Source organism: Microtus pennsylvanicus, chromosome 9, assembly GCF_037038515.1.
Source record: "Microtus pennsylvanicus isolate mMicPen1 chromosome 9, mMicPen1.hap1, whole genome shotgun sequence".
NCBI lineage: Eukaryota > Metazoa > Chordata > Mammalia > Rodentia > Cricetidae > Microtus > Microtus pennsylvanicus.
This window is the reverse complement of record NC_134587.1, coordinates 60415631-60429448: the sequence shown is the minus strand read 5'-3', so window position 1 is coordinate 60429448 and position 13818 is coordinate 60415631. Positions and strand designations below refer to the sequence as shown.

General features: G+C 53.5%; 1 protein-coding gene and 1 long non-coding RNA gene across 4 annotated transcripts; one reads left to right on the top strand and one right to left on the bottom strand.

Moving 5' to 3' along the window:
* Window positions 1-984: 984 nt before the first annotated feature.
* On the bottom strand, window positions 985-12027 carry F7 (coagulation factor VII). 3 transcript variants are annotated; one of them, XM_075984493.1, is made up of 8 exons: window positions 11910-12027; window positions 8387-8547; window positions 6334-6358; window positions 6139-6252; window positions 4100-4240; window positions 3115-3224; window positions 2546-2669; window positions 985-2072 (listed from the first exon to the last, which is right to left on the bottom strand). In XM_075984493.1, exons 1-8 carry the CDS (start codon window positions 11983-11985, stop codon window positions 1480-1482), a joined length of 1344 nt encoding a protein of 447 aa, XP_075840608.1. In that variant the 5' UTR covers window positions 11986-12027; the 3' UTR covers window positions 985-1479. The 3 variants fall into 3 exon arrangements, with proteins under 3 accessions (XP_075840608.1, XP_075840606.1, XP_075840607.1); XM_075984491.1 differs by having other exon boundaries at window positions 8387-8501; window positions 11783-12023; XM_075984492.1 differs by having other exon boundaries at window positions 6148-6252; window positions 8387-8501; window positions 11783-12023.
* Window positions 11817-13372, top strand: LOC142856852 (uncharacterized). The gene is made up of 3 exons (XR_012911732.1): window positions 11817-11986; window positions 12826-12965; window positions 13277-13372. It is a non-coding gene; the product is annotated as an uncharacterized LOC142856852 (long non-coding RNA).
* The last annotated feature ends 446 nt before the right edge of the window (window positions 13373-13818 follow it).

The window sequence follows — 13818 nt, the reverse complement described above, 5'->3', positions numbered from 1 at the left end:
CTGGAGGCCAGGACTCCAAATGGTCCCAACACCCCTGGAAGTTATCAATAGCAGCAGCAACAACGAAACTCGAAGATTTGTCCTGTGAGGGGAAAATGCTCAGCTGTCTCCACCTTCTCCATGTGGACCAGACTGCTGGCACTCATGCTGACCCAGTCCTCCTTAGAAACCTTATCTGGTGGGGATATTTTTGAGCCTGGGGAGTATTCACACCAGTGGGCAGAATGATACTGGCTACAGCCTGTGCCACCTATGGTGATTGGTTAGGCAAAGACTCAGGACTGTGGCTGCACGCACGTAGCCAGAGGTTACTGGAATGATGTTTGCCTGGCATCTCAGCAGGAAGTCACTACCGTTAATCAGGCTGGGCCAGACTGCAGCAGAACTTGGAAAAGATGCATGTGTTCTGGTGGCCGTCAATTGGTGTCTGACCTCTGCCCTGCCTGGCGATGCTGATGTGGAGGTCCCATTGCCTACACTGAATCTGTAATGGCATCAAGGGTGAGGTGGTGAGGTCCTCGTAGCAGACATGTGGCCTGGGATTAGGTCCTTCCTTTGTACCCGGCCCTCTCTCTGGCCCCACTCCCAGGAGTGTTGATTGGAAAGTAAGCACACCCCATGCTGACCACACCGTCTTCTGGGAGCTAGACCCTCAAGTAAGGCCTCTCAAGGGCTCCTGGTACCATCTCAGGACAGCTCTGTGAGCTGGGTACATGTATTACCTACTAATGGCTGGGGACACTGAGGACAAACCCTCTCGGCTCCCTCTCAGCCCACTGTCCCTTTCTTCCCAGGGAGAACAGCCCTGCTGATGTGCATCTGACGCCATCGGAGGCTCCACTCAGGGAGTTAAGGTCAATCCAGGGGGACAGCAGGCATCCCCAAAGTGTGCTGAGAGGGTCAGCCTCTCACTGTCGGGCAGGCGGGAGGGCATACTAACTCAGAAACACTCCCTTGGGAAGCCTGGAAGAAGGATGCTGCACGCTCAGAAAGTGTTTCTCATTTAATTGAAATAAAGACGGGGTACTCATGCAAAAAAGGAAAGAAATGAAAGGGAATGATAGTGCAGATGATGTACACATTGTGAGTGCACACACATGCGTGCGCGCACACATTCTACATGCACGTGTGCACACTGCAGCACTGCAGGCAGAGCACATGCAGATGGGAGGCAGCTGCAGGGAGGTAGCAGCAAGGGCTGGATCTCATCTCCCTCAGGACCACCCTGCCTTTTTGGGCTGCCCGTCTGTGGCTCTACCATCCAGTCCCTGAGTGTCTTTGTTAGTTTCTCATTCAGATCCCTCTTTCTGTTTCTCTTCCTGTTTTCCTCTCTCTGATATCTCTTTCTGCCCCCTTTATCTCTTCATCTCTTTCCCCTTCCCCACCCCCAAGAATAGCAGGATACTCCATAGGATTTGATACAAAACAGCTATACACAGCAGCAGCTTCTCCTCGGGAAAGGCTGGGCTGTCCAAGGAGTTAGAGAAGCTCGACTCGAAAAATCCCAATCTGGGGCTTGGAGTTCATGAACTTGATCAGCCATTCTGTGTACCTGGAGACCCTGGTGTACACTCCAACATGGCCAACAGCTGCACAGCCCTCGCCCCAGCTGACCACACCTGTCAGGTACCAGGTGCCACGGTAGTATGTGGCGTGGGGGCCGCCGCTGTCGCCTTTACAGGCATCCTTCGTGCCGTCCATATAGCCAGCGCAGAACATGTTGTCAGTGATCTGGGGGGTGCTGGGACTGTGCTTGGCGTGTTCCAGGCAGTCCTGAGTCATCATCCGGGGCACTTCAACAGCCATGAGCTCCAGGGCTGTGGCCCCGCGGTCCAGCAGCTGGCCCCAGCCACTGACCCTTGAGAAGCGGATTCTGGAGAGGGTTCTCTCGGAGAAGGCCCTTTCGGGCAGACACAGGGGTACCACGTGGTCAGTGAAGGTCACAGGTTGGTGGAGACGGAGCAGGGCAATGTCGTGGTCGATCTTGCCTGGGATGTACTTGTTAGGAATAATGACCTGTCTGACCCGTCGTACCTGCTCAGTCCCATCCTTCTCGCTGAAGTCTTGCTCACCTGAGAGGAAGCCATTCCACTCAGGGTACATACCCTAATGTGTGGCCATACCCTCACACAGAGCTCTTGCTTGTCTTGGCCCTCGGGCCTAGAGTATGTGGACAGGGATGTGGCCAGTTCAGCCTCTGGTTTCTGGAGGATTTGTATTCTTCCCAGGGTCCCAGGAAAAGCCTGCATGAGGGCCCATTGCAGTTATGGAGGGAAGGTTGCCAATGGGCTGAACCTGAGGCTGGGCACTGAGGGGGAATAAGGAGTGGATGGGACCCTTGCCGCCCACTCTGAGAAGGGCAGGATGGAAAGAGAAGCCCCAAACCTCCCTCTGTTCCCTGAGGAGAGGGAAAGCCCAGAGGACAAGGTGGGTTAGCTCTAGTACGGCCTTCCTTGGAGATGTCATCAGGTTAGGGAGGCTGACCCTGAGCCAAAGACATATGAAAATGCCCTCTGGTCAGAGGCCAGGGACAGGCCATACCTACCCATCACCACTGTTATGTTCCTCCAGCTCCTGATAGTATCGAAACAGTGGGCTGCAGACACGATCCACGTACTGTCCAATAGGATGGCCCCGCACAGCAGTAACCCACTGTTTTTCAGCACAGCCTGGGTGGGGACACACAGACACAGAAAGTCACACCAGGAAGCAGCTGGCTTGACAAGATTCCTGCCTACAATACAGGGCCTCTGAGGTCTCAGAGCATCTCTGGCTTGGGTGGCCCTGGTAGACAACAAGGGTGCTGGAGGATGGGGGTGTGGTACACAGGCAGGTCCCCAAATCACCCACCCCCAGCAGCAGCAGACCGTGCTGGTTTTCCTGCATGGGATGGGCCTCAATACTTGTTTTCTTTCTCTTCTCTGCACAAGTGTGAGTGTGTGTGTGTGGGGGGGGTTAGGGGAGTAACTTGGGATATGGGTGGGGTGGAGACTGGTCCACGTTCCTTGAGTGTAAATATGACCCAGTTCAAAAGTTCTACACCCCAGGGCAGAAACCCTGAAGTCAGGGAAAGCAGAGCTGGGGGCGGGGTCTGCACAAGACAGAGAGCCTTACCTGCCACGGACACTCCCCTTTGGGGCACACCTTGCCTCCCACAATCCGGCCTTGGGGGCCGCTGGAATTTCTTTTTTCCAGAACAGGTATTTTCCCACATGGATACTCAACTGTATGAAACAGAAGTCAGGAAGAGGGGTGCTGTGGTGAGGTGCTTGTAGGTAGAGGTTCAGATGCAGCTGGCCCCTGCCATAGCTCCTACTGGGGACAGTAGGGAGCTCAGAGTAAAGGAGATGCTTCCCTCTAGGGTGGTCAGGGAGGGCTATTGCAACAGCTGGGAGAGGAGACAGATTCTGGGTTGGGGAAACTGGGGCCTTGTTTTCTAGAGTTGTGGTCTGCTATATCTTCATAGGGAAGACACTGCTGGGGTTTGCTACAAGGCAAGCGATGGCCTGTGTGAAAATGTGCCACCCGCACATGGCGACCTCACTCCTGCGTCTTCCTCTGCTTCACGGTCCTTGGATAAGAAAGAAGATTTAGCTGTGGTCCACTGACCTTCCAGTTGCATGGACCAGGCTGGACTCATCCTCTTCTGAGGAACTTCAGCTCCAGGGGATCTGACACCTGACCTCTGCAGGCAGTGCCCACGTGTGCGCTCACACTGCCCCTGCCCACGTGCACACAATCTGTCCTAAGTCATGCTTTGTTCTTAACTGTGCAGCAGTGGGCACATTGGCCAGGTATGTCTTAGAGATGTCCAAGTTGGGTGTTAGAGGAGATGAGGGGCTTCATGTCATTCCTGGCCTGCCTTCGATGGCTTGCCTTGAGACAGGGCAGGACGCTGGCCCGAAGTTCCAAGCTAACAGCTCCTAGGCAGTGTCATTCACCTCTCCATCCTCCACCCAGTCATTCAGTGTCTACCAGATGCTGGCTTAGCAGGGGTCTGGCCTTATTACGCATCTTTGGCCTGATAACTTGCCATAGGCCAGTGAAGGTGACTGGTTCTTCAGAGTGCAAGGCAACGCCAGCCCTCGGGACCCTTTACCTTTTGGTTTGCAGGACACCCCATCAGGCTGCAACACATAGTCCTCATGGCAGTGGCAGGTGCACTTGGTCCCTGGATGGTCAGTGCAGTACTGGTCACAGCCACAGTTATCATTGGCACAGATCAGCTGCTCATTCTTGTCTGAGGACGGGAGAAGCCAACCTGAGAGGCCAGCAGCCATGATGGCAGGGGTTCCTGTCCCCTGGGGAGGCATTGTGTAGCAGCGGATTATTGAGGCTGAGCCTGATGTCATTTGCCCTGGGAACTGATCTGGAGGGAGGAGACCTGGAGCTGGGAGTAGCACATCTGAGCAGTCCTGACAGCTGCTCCTTAATGGCATTTGGAGGATGCTAGGCTAGTGTGTGACGGCTACCCCATCCAAGAGTCTCAGGAGAAGCTGGTGTGTGATGGCTACCCCGTCCAAGAGTCTCAGGAGAAGCTGGTGTGTGATGGCTACCCTGTCCAAGAGTCTCAGGAGAAGCTGGTGTGTGATGGCTACCCCATCCAAGAGTCTCAGGAGAAGCTTGTGTGTGATGGCTACCCTGTCCAAGAATCTCAGGAGAAGCTGGTGTGTGATGGCTACCCTGTCCAAGAATCTCAGGAGAAGCTGGTGTGTGATGGCTACCCCATCCAAGAGTCTCAGGAGAAGCTTGTGTGTGATGGCTACCCCATCCAAGAGTCTCAGGAGAAGCTGGTGTGTGATGGCTACCCCGTCCAAGAGTCTCAGGAGAAGCTGGTGTGTGATGGCTACCCCGTCCAAGAGTCTCAGGAGAAGCTGGTGTGTGATGGCTACCCCGTCCAAGAGTCTAAGGAGAGGTTGTGATGGGTTCTGGGAGGTAAGCAAAGATTTCCCAGGGACAATAAAAACCCTCAACAGAATGGGAGACTGGCCTATGGAAGGGCCAAAGGGAGGAATTGTTCTAGGGCCAAACTTCAAGACCACGTGAGCCATCCAGGCCCTTGGTTCCAACATAGGCCGTTGGCCCAGACAGCAGAGTGGTGTGGTCCATTCAGCGGTGCAGGACACCAGACCTGGCTCAGCACGTGAGTGAGCCCAGAGCTCCAGTATGGAGGCCTGACCCTTGAGTCACAGTCAGTGCTAAGACATACAGGCTGCTCAGGCCAGTGACCTTCTGTGAGCATCTCTCCTTCCTTTACTCTCTCTGGCTGGCCTCATTCTGAAGAGAACAGGAGGCAGCTGACAGCAAGAAGAACCCACTTGGGCAACAAGGAGCCCTTGGTCTGAAGAGAGGAGACTTTTGCCCCCACTCAAGAGGCGACTTTGGGGGATCCTTCAACCAGAATACTGCTTCTTGTCTGGGGCTGTGGGCCATACAGATGGCTAGCAATGTACGACTAATGGCAGACCATGGTCCCGGGAGGCGCTGGACATGGGTCTTTCTCATCTACGTGTGTGCACACCTAGGCTTGGGGTTAAAGGGCTCACTAGTTTGGTGATATTCCATAGTACATGCCTTTCCAGAAGAACGGAGAGCTGCCTGTGTGAGTCCACAGAAGAGCCCAGCTGGAAGGAAGCCTGCCCTGGCCTCTTCTATGACACAACACTGGTGTGTATCTGCAGCCAGTGGATCCCATGAGGCCCACTAGTGAGCTGCTGGGGCCAGAATGCTTTGATGGTCTCCAAGCTTAGCACTAGTTTAATGTTTCAGCTGGAAAAAAATACCTCACACCTTAAACCAGCCGGTAGAGAATGAAGTCTACCCAGTTGGCTTGCCTGGTGGGGACAGAAGCTGGATGGTGACACAGGGACGTTCCCTCAGCTCTCTCCAGAAGACCACTAGAGTTCCCAGGACAGGGAACCAAAGGGGACACTGAGTCTGAGACCCAAAATCTTAGACTCATAAATCCAAGGCTCTCAATTTGAAGATTACTTAATGTGTCCTGGATAGATTTCCCAAAGGGACTGGATTGGACTCCCTCCCCTTCCTTGGTGAGGCTGTTCACCCTGGAAGCAGGCACTCAGGCCCTCCCCCGCCCACTCTATCCTTCTGTAAACTGAGGCAGGACGCTGATCTCACTCTTCTCACAGTTCCGGCCCTCAAAGTCTATGAGGCAGAAGCAGATGTAAGACTGGAGGTGGTCCTGGCAGGTGCCCCCATTCTGGCATGGATTCGAGGCGCATTGGTTCCCATCTGTAGGGGAGTCAGTGTGTGTTAGTGTCATGCAAAGGAGGGCTCTGGGGGAGGGGCACAAACAGCTTCCCACCTACTCACCTGTGTACACAATCCAAAACTGCTTCTGAGGGGAGGAGAAGTAGCAGTTAGTGTCCCATGGAGGGAGCTCGGGAGCTACGGGTGGGGCTCCTAACATGGGCCTCTGTGAGGGACTTGGGAAGCCATATTTCCTTTGGAGATGAGGAGGGATATCTGAGGCCGATGTTTTCTATGCGTTTTCTAGAGACATCTAAAGTCACAACACAGTTGCCTCTCCCAAGGCAGCGCACCCGGGTTCTGGCCCCGATCCTGCCTTCTCCAGCTGTGGCCGGGAGCTCTAAGTGTGGGAAGCATCATTCCCTGGGCGCCCTGGGCTGAATGATAAGGAGGAAGTGAGCTGAGTACCAGCATCCACCTCTCGCTACTTCCTGGCTGGATGCCCCGTGTCTGGCTGCCTCAAGCTCCTGCTGCCCCGCCTTCCCTGCCTGCAGTGATGGACTTCCTCCTAACCATGGACCTAAAGAAGTCTGTCTTTCCCTAAAGAAGTCTGTCTTTCCCTAAAGAAGTCTGTCTTTCCTTCAGTTATTTTTTTTTATCAGATATTCGGTCATAATGAGAAAAGTAACGTCTACAGGTTCCCTGTGTGAGGTGCCCCATGCATGTGAGGACACTTGTGTTCTGTGAATGCGGGGTTCTCATCCTGTGTGACGTGTCCTTTGAGGTGGCGAGATACCCCTGAGAATGAGGTTTTCTGGGTGAGGTGTTCTGCAAGGTGTAAGCTCTCCTGTGCGCCTGGACTTCCCGTGTGAAGCCTCTTGAGTGTGAGGACTCTCGGGAGAGAGTTGTTCTCTGTTGTGAGTTGAGGCCTCCTCTGAGTGTGAGGTCTTCTGTGTGCGTGTGAGTATGTGAAAGAGATGTTCTAGGAGAGTGAGATGTGATATTGACTCAAAGCTGGTGAGGAAGAAAAAGTACCTTAGAGAATGAACAATAAGCCTCTCACAGTAACTCCAGGAACGTGACCGACTGTTTTTTTTTTTCTAGAGACGGTGACAAAATGAAACAAGAGGAACCCGGTCTCAACAACTGGTCCTATCCTGACACACCCTTCCTAGGAAAAACGTTCAAAGGCAGACGTCTGGCTAGAATGGAAAAAGCTCAAGAATGTTTAAATATGCTCCCTTTACATAATGAAACCATAGGGCTGGGCAGGGTAGCACATACCTGGAATTCCAGCGCTTGGCAGGCAGAGGCAGAGGCGGGAAGAGAGTGTTGGAGGCCAGCCTGGGCTACATAGCAAGACCTTATTTCAACAAACTAAAAGAAACAAACAGATTAAAAAGAGAGAGAGAGAGAGAGAGAGAGAGAGAGAGAGAGAGAAACTCAGAATCGTAGTGCACATGGCCAAGTGTGGTGGAAGAGGCCACAGTTTCCAGAGGAGCTGCCTGCCGCAGGGGCAGCAGTGAGAGCTGCATGTGTGCATGTGTGCGTGCATGTGTGCGTGCGTGTGTGTGTGCATGTGTGCGTGCGCGCGCGCGTGTGTGCGTGCGTGTGTGCATGTGTGTGCGTGTGTGTGCATGTGTGCGTGCATGTGTGCGTGCGTGTGTGCGTGCGTGTGTGAGTGAGACCCTCCCTGACAGGGCACTCTTCCCTTCTCAGGTCAACTTCACAAATAGCCCTGGATCCTTAGGGAATAAGGGATTTTCCTTTGGGAAAATAGTGGACACATCAAGTGTGCTAAAGCCTCCTAAAGGAGGTTTTTTTTTCTGTTGTAAAAAGTTGCATATGGGCTTACAGTGGATGGCCAGTTCACACGCCCTCTCCGCTATGGCTAGGGGTCTTCTGTGAGGAGAGGGGAAACTGTGGTTGATATGCAAAATAAATGGGAAAAATGTTAATTAAATATAAATATCAAAAAGAAAGTAAATAAAGCACATTAAATATTTTTTAAAACTGCACATGACATAGTTGAGAGTAGAAGCCTGTGTGTGTCAGGGTTCCTGGGCATCAGCCACCACAGAAATGGGGAGACAGGTTCAGAGACACAGGTGTGACCCCGCCATCCCCAGCTCACTTCCCTCCAGTCTGGGTGGCACCAGGGGTGAGGGGCACTCACTGTTCTGTCCGTGCTCTTGAAGATCTCTCGGGCTTCCTCAAAGGAGCACCGCTCCTCAAGGCATTCTCTCTCCAGGGAACCCGGCCACAGCTCCTCCAGAAACGCATAGGCACGCCTTTGCCTGTGGAGGACACTGTGTGCTTCCTCCTGGGTTACAAAAACTGAGAAACAGAAGGTCCCAGGCAATACTGGCAGCTTTCCTCAAGCTGATGGAAAGTCACCCACACTGGACCCTTCACGCCCACCCTGAATCCTCCACAGTGGATCCTCCACACCCACACTGGATCCTCCACGCCCACACTGGATCCTCCACACCCACATTGGATCCTCCATGCCCACACTGGACCCTCCACACCCACACTGGACCCTCCACGCCCACACTGGCTCCTCCACGCCCACACTGGACCCTCTATACCCACACTGGACCCTCCACGCCCACACTGGACCCTCTATACCCACACTGGACCCTTCACGCTCACACTGGATCCTCCATGCCCACACTGGACCCTCCACGCCCACACTGGACCCTCTATACCCACTCTGGACCCTCCACGCCCACACTGGATCCTCCACGCCCACACTGGACCCTTCACGCTCACACTGGATCCTCCACGCCCACACTGGACCCTCCACGCCCACACTGGACCCTTCACGCTCACACTGGATCCTCCACGCCCACACTGGATCCTCCACGCCCACACTGGACCCTCTATACCCACTCTGGACCCTCCACGCTCACACTGGACCCTCCACGCTCACACTGGACCCTCCATGCCCACACTGGACCCTTCACGCTCACACTGGACCCTCTATACCCACACTGGACCCTCCACGCCCACACTGGCTCCTCCACGCTCACACTGGATTCTCCACGCCCACACTGGACCCTCCACGCCCACACTGGACCCTCCACGCCCACACTGGACCCTCCACGCCCACACTGGATCCTCCACGCCCACACTGGATCCTCCACGCCCACACTGGACCCTCCATGCCCACACTGGATCCTCCACGCCCATACTGGATCCTCCACGCTCACACTGGATTCTCCACGCCCACACTGGACCCTCCACGCCCACACTGGACCCTCCACACCCACACTGGACCCCCCCACGCCCACACTGGACCCCCCCACACCCACACTGGATCCTCCCAGTAAGTGAAGGAAACCACACTGGGTCAACTCATGGAAACCATGCACACCAGATATCTCAATGATGGACACAGCCATATCCAGCTCTCTCAGTGGAGGAAACAACTACCCACGTTAATCTTTTTCTCTTCTGGGGTGGGAACCAAAGAGTCCCTGTCCACCTCCAGGAATAGAAAGTGCATAGGTTGGCTCCTTCAATGGCTTACCCTCTTTTGGAGGCTGAAGGTCACAAATATGACCCAGCTCCAGGCTCAGCTGCATCTAAATTGGGTGTGTTTTCATTGATGGTTGGTGACAGATACCATGGTACAGCCTTACACAGAAGTATACGGTGATATATTCATTAGATGAAATGAAAATTTACAATATCCGTGTGGTTTGACCTGCATACTATCTCTCTTGAGGATTTATTATGAGGAAAAAGTTGGAGGATGTACAAAAACTCACAAAATGATACATTGGTAGTGACAGTCTGAGGCTGCCCAACGGTGGTCTCCTATGACGTCAGCGAACACAAGTTTACTTTGTGACATCAAGCAAAAAGGAGACAGCAAGTCACACATTGTGAAATCCCTTTCTTGGGTACACGGGAAAATGTATGCACTAACATATATGTAAATTTTTCATCTAGTCCCACATGTGTGTGCCCTGTGCTGTGTGTGCCCTCGAGTAAATTCAGAAATCTCAGGCCACATGGCCCTGGGGCTGCAGATCTTACGAAAACACCTCATCAGCACTGGGCACCATGGTCGCACCTGCTGGGGTTCCTACTCCTGCGATTTGCTACATTGGAGATGCTCCACTGGGCCCCAGGACCAGATCCAGCCATTCCCACCCTGATGGGAACTAAGTGACCAGTGTTTCCTGCTTGGCTTCGGAAAAACAAAGCTTTGGTGAAGGCAGTTGCAGAAGTTTGGACATGCTGATTTTGAGGTTCTCTGGGACACTCCAATGAACATGGGGTCTGAACCCTAGATATGAGTGTGGTGATGGGGATGAGGGTTCTAACTTACCCAAATTAGTAAGGGGTGCAAACCAAAGCCCTGTAAGACAACTATGCTACATAGACTGTGTGTCTGTGAGGGGGTAGCCAGGGGAAGGCGTGGAACTGGGATGGGAAGAGAGGAGAAGAGAACGAGAAGCAGTTAGGGAAGAGTCAAAAGCAGCCAGTGTACTCAAGAACAGGGCTAAAGGAGAGAGTGAGGCAGGCTTTCCCCATGCTGAAGAGGCACCCATATGGGCCTTGCTGGAAGGAACTGGCTTTGGCTGGGGCTGAAAAGGTGGCTGTGGTCAACAGGAGGATGCTGGCATTACCAAAAGAAGTGGCCTCTGGAAAGATAAGACTAGAAGACAGTCGCATCATTTCGGGAAGGAACAGCAAGAAGGAAGAGGAGGGGGTAAGGACCACTGTATCCTTTTCAAGCTGGAGAGTCTTTCATGACTGGTGTTCCTAGAGAATCAGCCCCTGCTGTGGAAGAAGAGCAGATGGAGACACTGTCAAACAGGACCTGTCAAGGACCTTCACCAGGCAGAGAGACCAAGGCCTCAGAGCTCTGTGTGTGTGTGTGTGTGTGTGTGTGTGTGTGTGTGTGTGAGAGAGAGAGAGAGAGAGAGAGAGAGAGAGAGAGAGAGAGTGTGTGTGGGTGTATGAGCGTGTGTGTGTGCATGTGTGAGTATGTGTATGTGTATGAGTGTGTGTATGTGTGGGGGGTGTGAGTGAGTGTGTGTGTATGTAAGAGTGTGTGTATGAGTGTGTGTGTGTGTGTGTGTGTGTGTGAGAGAGAGAGAGAGAGAGAGAGAGAGTGTGTGTGGGTGTATGAGCGTGTGTGTGTGCATGTGTGAGTATGTATGTGTATGAGTGTGTGTATGTGTGTGGGAGGTGTGAGTGAGTGTGTGTGTATGTGAGAGTGTGTGTATGAGTGTGTGTGTGTGTGTGTGTGTGTGTGTAAGTATGTGTGTGTATGAGGGGCTATGGCTGTGACCATAGGGCCAAGACATGAGCAAGCCCTGTAGCTCAGTGTCCTGTGGCTGTCCTGACATGTGAGACCCCTTGCCCCAGAACTCTGCACTGAGTGGCCTCCAGAGCTAACTTCACAGGCAGGTGTCCACAGGGGGACAGTGGCAGCAAAGTTCCCTACTTCTAAAAACTCTTTGGAAAACAATAGCCAAAGCTCCTGCCCCCGTGAAGAACAGCCTCTCTCCCGGTGGCAAACACCCAGACACTATTAGCTTTTGGCAGGGACACACATCTGATGGAGCCTCCTGGGAGCGGGTTCCTGTTGATGTCCCAGCTGCTGTTGCGAACAGCTTGGCTTCTCAACTCACCCAGTCCACAGAGAAACCCTCCCTGGACAGATGGGACTTCCGTACCTACAGTTCCTAGGGGTCCCTGAAGCTGGAGCAGAAAGCAGAAAAACACCAGCCAGCGGCGAGCCTGAGGAACCATGGTGCGACTGTTGCTTCTTGCTGGGGCTTGTCCAGATGCTGCTGGGAGGGCAAAGGGCAGGGGGAGGGGAGAGGGGTGGAGAGAACTGGAACGGAGGCTGGAGGCAGGCGCACACGTTTCCAGTAGTTGTACATCCAGGGAAAGAGGAAAGGCATGGCAGGAAAGAGGGCTCACACTGGAGGTAGGAACAGATCTCACCCACAGGATGTTTACACCCACAGTGAGGACACTAGAAAGGACAGAATGCTGGGTATGGCCCTAAGGCCTGTAAAAGATCTGCAGGGGAGACCTAGGCTGGGCTTGCTAGCTCTCAGGAGCTGTACTGCCCTACTCCTCCCCACACTGAAAGCAGCCCTCAGCAGAGGACCAATGACTGGTTCCTCTGTGTCCTCTGGCCCAGGCCCCAGGTGGGGCTTTCTGACACTGGGTTGCCTGTGATCGGTTTCTCGGGATATGAGACTCACTGTGTAAAAACTGGGTCCACCCTAAGGACACGGCGTCTATGGGTATGTAGCCTCCTGGACTGGACTGTGGGTTTGCGTTGGAACCTCTCCGGGGGGGGGGCACTTTTCAGGGACAGGTATTAGGATGACCTCATCTATGGGACACTGACAGTACCCATCTGTCCCTACCTGGTGCCACCACAGTCTACGTCAGGGGCACCTCTGACTCCTGGGTCCCTTCAGTCTAGGCAATGCTTCTTCTGGGCTAGAGGTCAAAGCTCACCCAGCAAAACCCAACCCTCATCACAGGGACAAGAGAGGAGGCCACAATAATTTATCCCAGCTCTCACCTGAGAGTGAGGACCCGGTCTCCAGTTCTCCTCCCTTTGATCTCTAGGCCACGAGTATTGAGCTCTCTGTGATAGCTGCACCAGAGGACAGAAGCCAAGCCTACCTGGTGTTTGGGCCCTGGCTGAAGTTTCTTCAGCAGATGGGGACCTCCCTGTGGCATGTACCTGGGCTGGCCCTGAGTCTCAGGTATCAGGGGTTCCCCCTGGACCTGCAGGGGCCTTGCCTATTTGGTTTTCCCGTCATACCTGCCCCATGGCTACCAATAGCACTGTGCCTAGCCCTGGCACATGGCTCAGAGAGGTAGGCACGGAGGCCACTGTCTGACTCTCTTTTGGACCTGTCCCCACTTACTTTCTCAGGGAAGACCAAGTTCCCCTTGGGATCCCCGAGTCCTGCTCTGTGAATCCCTTGTGTGTGCTCAGGCACCATCTTCCCCCACCTTGGGATCGGAAACACCAAGTCTCATTCTCAGCCATGCTCAAATTTCCTTTCCCAAGGGCTGTCCCTACAGCCTGCAGGACGGGACTGGGATCCCCAGCATACTGCCACGCACCGACCTCTCCCTCGTACAGCTGACAGACAAGAGAACAGGGTGAGTGACCGTGGGCTCAGAACTACCTGGGGACACACATAAGCCATGGTCACATGCACACCATCTTCATACTTACATAGCATCCTTATGCATGCTATGCTCGCATATCCATGACACACATCCATGACACCTACATAGATACAGGCTCTCTCACTCCATGAAGAGACAGAATCTTAGGAGTGCTCCTAAGAACAGAGCTTCTGGTGCCCTGGGAAGGTTGTGGACCAGTGGTGATGATGTTAGTACCTTGAAGTTTGAGAACTAGAGAGCTGATATGAATTCTGAGACTATAATTGTATGACTTTTATTTTCTCTGGATCTGTGTCTTTCTTTGTGGGTTAGTCTTGCTAATAATAGGTGATGCTAAGATGCTCCTGGATTTCCCAGTTATGCACAGTTACTTTCAATCCACACGACTCATGCATGTCCCTTTCCTTTGTGCTAGTC

Coding starts and splice junctions, on each gene's coding strand:
- F7 (XM_075984491.1), bottom strand. CDS start 11,985: ATGGTTCCTCAGGCTCGCCGCTGGCTGGTGTTTTTCTGCTTTCTGCTC. Junction 4,241..6,138: donor GGGCCGGAACTGTGAGAAGA/GTGAGATCAGCG, acceptor TCCCGTCCTCAG/ACAAGAATGAGCAGCTGATC. Junction 3,225..4,099: donor GGTGTCCTGCAAACCAAAAG/GTAAAGGGTCCC, acceptor TGTTTCATACAG/TTGAGTATCCATGTGGGAAA.